This window comes from Meleagris gallopavo, chromosome 21 (genome assembly GCF_000146605.3).
Source record: "Meleagris gallopavo isolate NT-WF06-2002-E0010 breed Aviagen turkey brand Nicholas breeding stock chromosome 21, Turkey_5.1, whole genome shotgun sequence".
NCBI classification, from domain to species: domain Eukaryota; kingdom Metazoa; phylum Chordata; class Aves; order Galliformes; family Phasianidae; genus Meleagris; species Meleagris gallopavo.
Window position 1 is genome coordinate 8,128,699 of NC_015031.2, and position 8,186 is coordinate 8,136,884.

The 8,186-nt window shown below is 38.8% G+C and overlaps 1 protein-coding gene across 1 annotated transcript; it reads left to right on the forward strand.

Annotated features, from left to right (window-relative positions):
- Positions 1 to 749: 749 nt before the first annotated feature.
- On the forward strand, positions 750 to 8,091 carry RPS6KB1 (ribosomal protein S6 kinase B1). The gene is made up of 11 exons (XM_010722046.3): positions 750 to 2,238; positions 3,262 to 3,382; positions 3,543 to 3,611; positions 4,022 to 4,169; positions 4,531 to 4,588; positions 5,488 to 5,588; positions 6,334 to 6,424; positions 6,564 to 6,654; positions 6,947 to 7,054; positions 7,320 to 7,382; positions 7,924 to 8,091. Exons 1-11 carry the CDS (start codon positions 2,207 to 2,209, stop codon positions 8,074 to 8,076), a joined length of 1,035 nt encoding a protein of 344 aa, XP_010720348.1. The 5' UTR covers positions 750 to 2,206; the 3' UTR covers positions 8,077 to 8,091.
- The last annotated feature ends 95 nt before the right edge of the window (positions 8,092 to 8,186 follow it).

The following is an 8,186-nucleotide window of genomic DNA, read 5'->3' on the forward strand; positions in this document are numbered from 1 at the left end:
CTCCGCCACACAGCGCGGTGCCGGCGGTCGCGTTCAGGCGGAGCCTTTTTCCCTGATGTGTTGGCGGTGGGTTTTGTAGCACGAGCGTGGCGGCGGGGTTTGGTGTCACATGTGGGGACGTCAGTGCGGGAGTGCTCGTCTGTCTGGCACTGTATAAAGGGATCGTTCTGGCGCCAGAATCAAAAGCAAAGCTTTGAAATGCTGTGCGGATCAACGCGTGTGCCCATCTCACACCTCCCCGGATAGGTCACTTCGTGATCTGTAGTTTGTTTTTCTGTAACGCTCATTTAGGTGCTGTTATAAGGCCTTTGGGTATCTTGTTGCAAGGTTGCCGTTAGTATTTCTCTAGTGCTACTGTTGCTTTTATATGTTGTTTTATATGTTCAGCCTGGAGAAAAGAAGGCTTTGGGGTGACCTCATTACAGCCTTTCAATACCTAAAGGGAGCGTACAAACGGGAGGGGAATCAACTCTTGGAAAGGGCAGATAACTGCAGGATAAGGGGAAATGGTTTTAAGTTGAAGGAGGGAAGATTGAGGTTGGATGTCAGGGGGAAGTTCTTTACAGAGAGTGGTGAGGTGCTGGAACAGCTGCCCAGAGAGGCTGTGGATGCCCCGTCCATCCCTGGAGGTGTTCAAGGCCAGGTTGGATGGGGCCCTGGGCAGCCTGGTCTAATATTAAATGGGGAGGTTGGTGGCCCTGCCTGTAGCAGGGGGTTGGAGATTCATGAAGGTCTCTTCCAACCCGGGCCATTCTGTGTTATTAAATGTTTGCTACTGCTTAAGCTGCTGCTGCTGCTGCATTCGTGCTGTACTGTTTGAATACCAACTGGAGGCCTTGGGATTAGCAGACACTCCAAAGCACAGCTAGAATACCCACGCTGCACATGAGCTGCAGAGATGTGGTCTGACAGCTGAAGGCACGGCAGTTCTCAGGTTGCAGGAGAAGTGTTGTCTGCCATCCCAATAATCAATACAGGACCTGGTTTACAAGCGTCAGCTGTGTCACAGTGCCTCCATTGCCAAGAACAGGTTCTAATGGGTGGCACAAAAAGTACTTGTGGGCCAGCTTCTGTGAATACAAATGCACAGTGGCAACCTAATGCAGTACGTGGGTGCCTTTTGGGAGATTAGGATGGACTTGAAGTTAAAACAGAACTGGGAAGTGGGGAATATGTGAGCATCAAGAAAGTGTATGTAAGGGAAAGGTGTTTTTTGTAGTGATCGTGCATGTCTGTCTGAGATCTGAAGGACACTGAAGTTCTTCAGGGAATGTGGTGGGCATTTATTTTGTTTGTTGAGTTGGTGGCTTTTTTGAACTTGTTCATTGTTGTCTAATGGTAGGGTCAAGGGCACATTTAACAGGTTCTGTTGTGAAACAGATGTCAGGGGGCTGGATTTCTCTAATAAATGTTAGCGAGGGGATGTGAGCAAGCAAACCTCTTTCCTGGAATCAGACTTGAACTTCAGGACTCTGTGATTGGCTGTGCATTCCAGGCTATAGATTCAAGGCTGTTCCTCAGTAACTTGCAGTTGCTGTTTTATGTATATATTTTTAAAACTGAAAATACAACCTGTCATAGTCTGAAGTTTGTTAGAAGCTTGCCCGTTAAATTCTATTTGTATTCCTTCCAGCTGTCTGCTTGCTTTGCACTTTTTCTGTCATGTAGAGCCACATTTAGACAGAGGTATTATCTTGCAGAAGGGGTCAAACTGAAAATTGTTTGAAGAAAATATGTCTTCAGAATTGAACTACATTCTTAAATGGCGTCAGGCCCTGGTGTTGAAGTGCTCAAGCCTTTTTAGAAATATTTGTGTGTTAATCTGTCTGAATGATTGTTCAGAAAAAGCATGCAGGACCAGAGTAAAGCTTAACTGTGTTATTACTACTGGGATATGATTACCACCAGACCCCCTGTATCAGAATTTAAGATATGTGGAAGCATTGCAACACTTGCACTAGATTTTGTAGGCTTCTTATCTTCTGCTTATAATTTGCTATTCTTGACACTTAAACTTGTTTAGTTATATATACATAAACATATATGTTTGTGCATGTATAACAAAAACTATATATGTAAACATATCCATACATGTAAAGAAGCTGTAACAGACATCAATACATTTATTTTTACTATGCTTTGTTTCTTATGTTGCAATTAATCTTCCTTCTACTCCTCCTGTCCCTAGGGTCAGTTAAGTGAGAGCATGGACCACGGGGGAGTTGGCCAATATGACCTGTAAGTTGCTGCTAAGAAAATGCTCATGCCAACTACATGTAGTCTCTACTTTTGTTACATTGTTAAGTTGAATAGAAAATTTTGTCATTCTTGTTCAATTTGAGTTGTTTTAGTTCTTTTGCTATTTCTTCACATTAAAATCTGTGACTGTATCTCAAAATAATAATAAAACAAATTCTGGCAAAACCTGCTGTTGTCTTTAATCCTTGTTTCTCCTAACATAGCTATTGTATTGTATTTGAATAATGCTTGCAGTATGAGTGCAGTGCCCTCTTTGCAGAACATTCTATGTTCTGTCAGGTTTATAGAGGCTCTGGCTGCATATTTGCATAGCAGACTGAAACAGATGAGAATTCAGTTCAGATTTGATTTCACGAGACAGCTACCTTTAGCCCTGCTTCATGTATAGATACCCAGCTTGTTTTCAGTGTGCCACATGTAACAAGAAAGCAGCAGTAGTTCAAACAGTTCAGTTACCTTTTCTGTAGCAGGGTGAGGTTTTGGCTTCACCCTGTCTTTTACAGAAGCGTAGTATAATTTAGAAACATCCTGAAGTTGTGGATCAGTCTTCTTCTGTGGCATGTTCAGAGTTGTGATTTCTTTTGTTCCAGCTTCTTCTGCACAGTATTTGTTACAGAAGTTGTATTGTGATTGTGGGAACTGCTGGTGTGATTTAAAACTTAAACACACCTTACAGCATTGTAATCTTGTCCAAGTCAGTTTGAGTTGTTGGTCCTTCAAACTTAATTCTGGTACAATACAGAAATATATTACGCATTGAAACGAAGGCACCTGAAGGAAATCTTGATTCAGGCAGATTGTCTTTTGTGCAAGCTGAAACGTAGTGCTTTGCACACATGTAACTACAGTTTGTGATGCTAAGAATTCTCCTTATCTCCAGAGCAGTCATTCAGATATGTCAGTTTTAGTGTAAGTTTTGCCGTAAGTAGTTTGCTTGCTTACTTTCTCTTGATCGTTGTCAAGTATCAGGTAGTCTTATATTCTTGTTTCGGTTTTATCCAGTGGCATGGAACATTGTGAAAAATTTGAGATTTCAGAAACTAGTGTAAACAGAGGTCCAGAAAAGATCCGACCGGAATGCTTTGAGTTACTGCGCGTACTGGGCAAAGGTGGCTATGGAAAGGTAAGGGACTTTTTTCTACAAAAGTAAACCCATTATGCTGAAGGCAGTCAAAGTGCTGGCTTGCCACGCGTGGGGAGGTCTAATCTTTCCATCCAGTGTTCTGAAAAGTTCCTCCCGTGCAGTTCATAATAATAATTGCTTTTGTATTGGTGTTGTGTAGGTATTTCAAGTACGAAAAGTAACTGGAGCAAATACTGGGAAAATTTTTGCCATGAAAGTTCTTAAAAAGGTAATATGAGTGTTCGAATTTTGCTACTACCTAAAAAAAAAAAAAATTAACCCATCAGCTGTTAGAATTATATAATTATTCAATATACTTGAAATTGATATTTGCCTACGATGTGTACAGTTATTAACATGGCACACTAGAATTTGTAATGAATCTTTTAAGTGGTTCTGCCAGCAAAGTTCTCAGTGGATAATTTAAATATCTCAAGATCTCTTCTGATCTAAATTAGTCTATGACATAAATGAAAGAATTAAACTTTGGCAAGAAACCAATTATGTACATGTAACAGGGATTTAAAAAATTATGATGTTGCTCACTCATAGCATTGTGATTTAGTAAACTCAAAGGTAGTTAAATGTAAAAGTCTGCAATTTACCATTTCCTTATGCTCCCGTTTCTGCTGTTTGCAGGCAATGATTGTAAGGAATGCAAAAGATACAGCTCATACAAAAGCAGAGCGGAATATACTAGAGGAAGTGAAACATCCCTTCATCGTAGACTTAATTTACGCCTTTCAGACTGGTGGAAAACTCTACCTCATCCTTGAGTATCTCAGCGGTCAGTACATGAAATTCTGTTCTTTATTCTTTGTAGCCTAGGTAAGCTAGAACTTGGATTTATAGAAGAAAACAGAAAGAACACAAGGGCAGAATAAAACAGAAGAAACAAGGGCAGAAATGCTTTTCTGGTTTTCTTTTCAGCATGAAGTTTTGATGCGTTTGGTAATTCTTTAAGTTGATAGTATTATGTGAATACCAGAATTCTACATTCTCAGTTGTGTTTTTTTGTGAAACAACTTTTTGCAGAGCAGCACAGAATACCCATGTTTAACTTTTTTTTTAGGTAAATAGGTTTTTGACTGACTTAAGATGATAAAATGCACTTTGACAGAGTATAATACTCATTTTTCTCACGGCAGGAGGAGAACTATTTATGCAGTTAGAGAGAGAAGGGATATTTATGGAAGACACGGCTTGGTAAGTGAAACTATTTTGGTAAATTAATAGGGTTTCTTGGGTGCTTGGAGGTATCCATTCTGACTTGGAGAACTGTAATCACTTCATTTCATAGCATAGTGAAAGAAACAGTTACCAGGTTTTGGGAAGATGCGTGTGTTTTATACTTAGCAGTTTGTGATGGCATCTTGAGACAACAATCTTAATACAGGAGAGGTGCCACTGCTGGTTGCCGAGTGTGATGTGTTTCAGGTGTTCAGGAAAAGACTGAAAGTCTTGGTCCACACACAGTTTTACCTGACAGTTACTGACTGTACAAATTTCTTTACTGATTGTGTGCTCCTAATGATGGAATGTGTGAAGTAAAAAAGTATTCTAATGAATTAATAGATGAGAAACAGTCTTTTGAGTAGCAGTATTTTACTGCTGATAAACAAGTTGAAGTTACCCCTACTAGGTTAGGCTTTGCACAATCAACTATGGTTGTATCTTTCCCCAGCACATGCTGATAATATTTTAGAAAAAGCCTCAGTGTGCATATGAGGCTGTAGTACTGCACTGTTCCACAAACAGCACCGAAAATGCTGCTGGTTGCCTTCTTATCTTCAGGTATTTCCTTCTGCTTTTACATCCGGATGCGGTAATACAGATTGAAGCACGTTTTACCCAGTAACTGTTAAGCTCAGATTCCTCCAAATACATAAGGTAGCTACCAAACGGATAAATCTAGTGGCATATGTTTGTATTTCATCTTAGAATCTCTGCCTTTTGGCAAACCAATTTCAAAGGTATCATTGTTTCTCTGATTTCTTCTCTCAGATACTTTCAAGGAATTATTGATGTGGACATAGTAACCTTAGTGCTTGAGAGGCTCAGCATGACTGAATACATCTAATTGCCTGGCATGTGTTTTCTTCCAGCTTTTACCTAGCAGAAATCTCAATGGCACTGGGGCACTTGCATCAAAAAGGAATCATTTATCGTGATCTGAAGCCAGAAAATATCATGCTTAATCATCAAGGTAGAAAAATAGTAATAATTATGTTGTCAGTCATTTAAGCATTTCTTCAAAGGTCACTCTATGCTTCATTCATATGTGAATTTTCTAGTAACATGCTCATGACTGTGCTTGGTATAACTCAATAACTGCCAAAGCTAATTGCTTGCCTTCAAAACATAGGTTCCTCAGCTTTAATAGAGAAGCTCCAGCAAGCTGCAGGTTGTGTTTATATAAGCACAGGCATTTCTTGAATGGTTGACTTGCTATTGTTGCATCTCTGAGATCTGAGCATAATTCTTCTGGATCATTGAGAAATAGTTAAACATGTGTCTTCACACGGAAGCTTTAAATATCTGTGTGACAGCATCAGTGACATTTCAGTAATGGGGTAACAAGGCATTAGTTAAGGACAAGTTAGGTAAGATGCCAGCCTGCAGCTGAAATGACTTATCTAGCTGCTGATACTTTGTCTGACAGTAGCAGCAATTCTGGATTGCACTGCTGCATTGCTACATGACAGGGATTAGTCTGGCAATCTGTATCATCCATATTTTCATGTGATATGAAACACCTTTAGTCTTTGTATATAATTATGTCATTCTGTCTTATTAACTGTACTGCTTTGTCAGACCATTAACTGCAACTGGAGGTAGTTCAGAGTTATTGCATATTAATATTAAAAAAGATGTTTATTTTTTAATGTTACTTATACAAATGTCAGAATTCTGGTATCTGTCTGTCTTACATGTTATTTATTTAATTTCAGGTCATGTAAAACTGACAGACTTCGGATTATGTAAAGAGTCTATTCATGATGGAACAGTCACACACACGTTCTGTGGAACAATTGAATACATGTGAGCTGCCTGATGAAATGCAGAAGTATTTAAGAACTGATGGTTCAGTCAGTTACAGAAATTGTACCTGAAAAGTTGCAGTCAGAATTACTACTAAGCTTGTTAAAGTATTTTTATATTTTCAATTTTTTTATTATAGGGCCCCTGAAATCTTGATGAGGAGTGGGCATAATCGTGCTGTGGACTGGTGGAGTTTGGGGGCATTAATGTATGACATGCTGACTGGAGCAGTAGGTGCACAGTTATAATTGCATGTATTTCTCTTTATAGCTTTTGAAGTTACCTGTCTTCTAATTCAGATGCATGTATAAATATGAATATACTTGTATAGACATAACTAAAATACAACCGCACTTACTTTGACTACAGTCATGAGCTGGTCTTATCCAAAGAATTATTTCAAATTCCTACTTGCAATAATTTTATCTGCTTTATGCATTACTGAAATTAGGGCTTTTTTGTACATAAGTAAGAGATCTGAACAAGTCATATTTTTCCTTCCACTACAATGGTGCTTTCTAGCCTCCTTTCACCGGGGAGAACAGAAAGAAAACAATTGACAAGATTCTCAAGTGTAAACTCAACTTGCCTCCCTACCTCACACAAGAAGCCAGAGATCTGCTTAAAAAGGTAGAATTTTAATAAATATTAGTACTGCACATGTATGTGGAGAACAGAAATACAATGAAACCACTGCAGCTCTTTACCCTGTGCTTGTTTTGACTGCTGCTAAGTCAGTCTTGATTTTGTGTGACAAACTTGATTGTTTTGTAATTAATGCAGATTTTCTGATTGTTCCATATCCAATCTGTGTGCTATTCAATCATGATGATTCATTTCAGGACTAGTCTAATCATAATGGCATAACTAATTCTGGATATTATTTCTTATTAAGCTGCTAAAAAGAAATGCTGCCTCACGTCTAGGAGCTGGTCCTGGAGATGCTGGAGAAGTTCAGGTAACTTTTGCTTAACAAATTTTTTGCTTAAAGAATTGTTAAACTACCTCACTTAAAATACAGTAGCTTACAGGGAAGGGGGAGAGTGCACCTGACTTGAAATGTAATGGGCAAAAAGGCAGCCGTGGATGACGGGTGATCAAAACGTGGATGCTTTGAAATATAACAAAAGAGCAGCTGTCTATCTGATAATTTGTGATTTGGAAATAACTTACTTTTTTTAGCTCTGTGTTCCAGAAGATTTTTTTCTGCTAGTTTTACAACGGTGAACTATGTCCACTATGTAAGAGTGAAGTTACTTTAGTGGTCTGATGAAAAACCTGCAGGTCCTTGCATATAGTGCAGCTTTCTCAGGGTAGAAGTCTAACTAATTCATGTTGTGTTGCATAGAGGAAGCTTAAGCAGAGGCCTAGTTCCTGTTTCTTCTTATCTTAATATCTGATCTTAAAATAAAATCTAGATCTTACCTTTTTAATCTTAAATTTTTGCAAGTTATTTCCAGGAGGCTGTTGCTTGACTGTGTTGTTGCTAATCCTTCTAGGCTCACCCGTTCTTCAGACACATTAACTGGGATGAGCTGTTGGCACGAAAGGTGGAACCTCCTTTTAAGCCCTTATTGGTATGTACTCAAGAGAGCTGTGAGATACTTCTCCTGTATACCTTTAGGAAAGGTCTTAAACAATGTGGTAACTAAAACTTAGAAACATTTTACTCTTAAAAATCAGAGTACCTTTGCTTTCTGGTACTTCAATAGTTAAATGCATCAACTTAAGTTACTGGTGCAGATTTCTTTTTTTTTTTTTT

Excerpts from the sequence above, each read along its gene's own strand:
- RPS6KB1 (XM_010722046.3), top strand. The coding sequence starts at position 2,207 with ATGGACCACGGGGGAGTTGGCCAATATGACCT. Across the intron at positions 3,383-3,542 it reads GCAAAGGTGGCTATGGAAAG|GTATTTCAAGTACGAAAAGT; the intron begins GTAAGGGACTTT and ends GGTGTTGTGTAG. Across the intron at positions 6,425-6,563 it reads TGTGGAACAATTGAATACAT|GGCCCCTGAAATCTTGATGA; the intron begins GTGAGCTGCCTG and ends TTTTTATTATAG.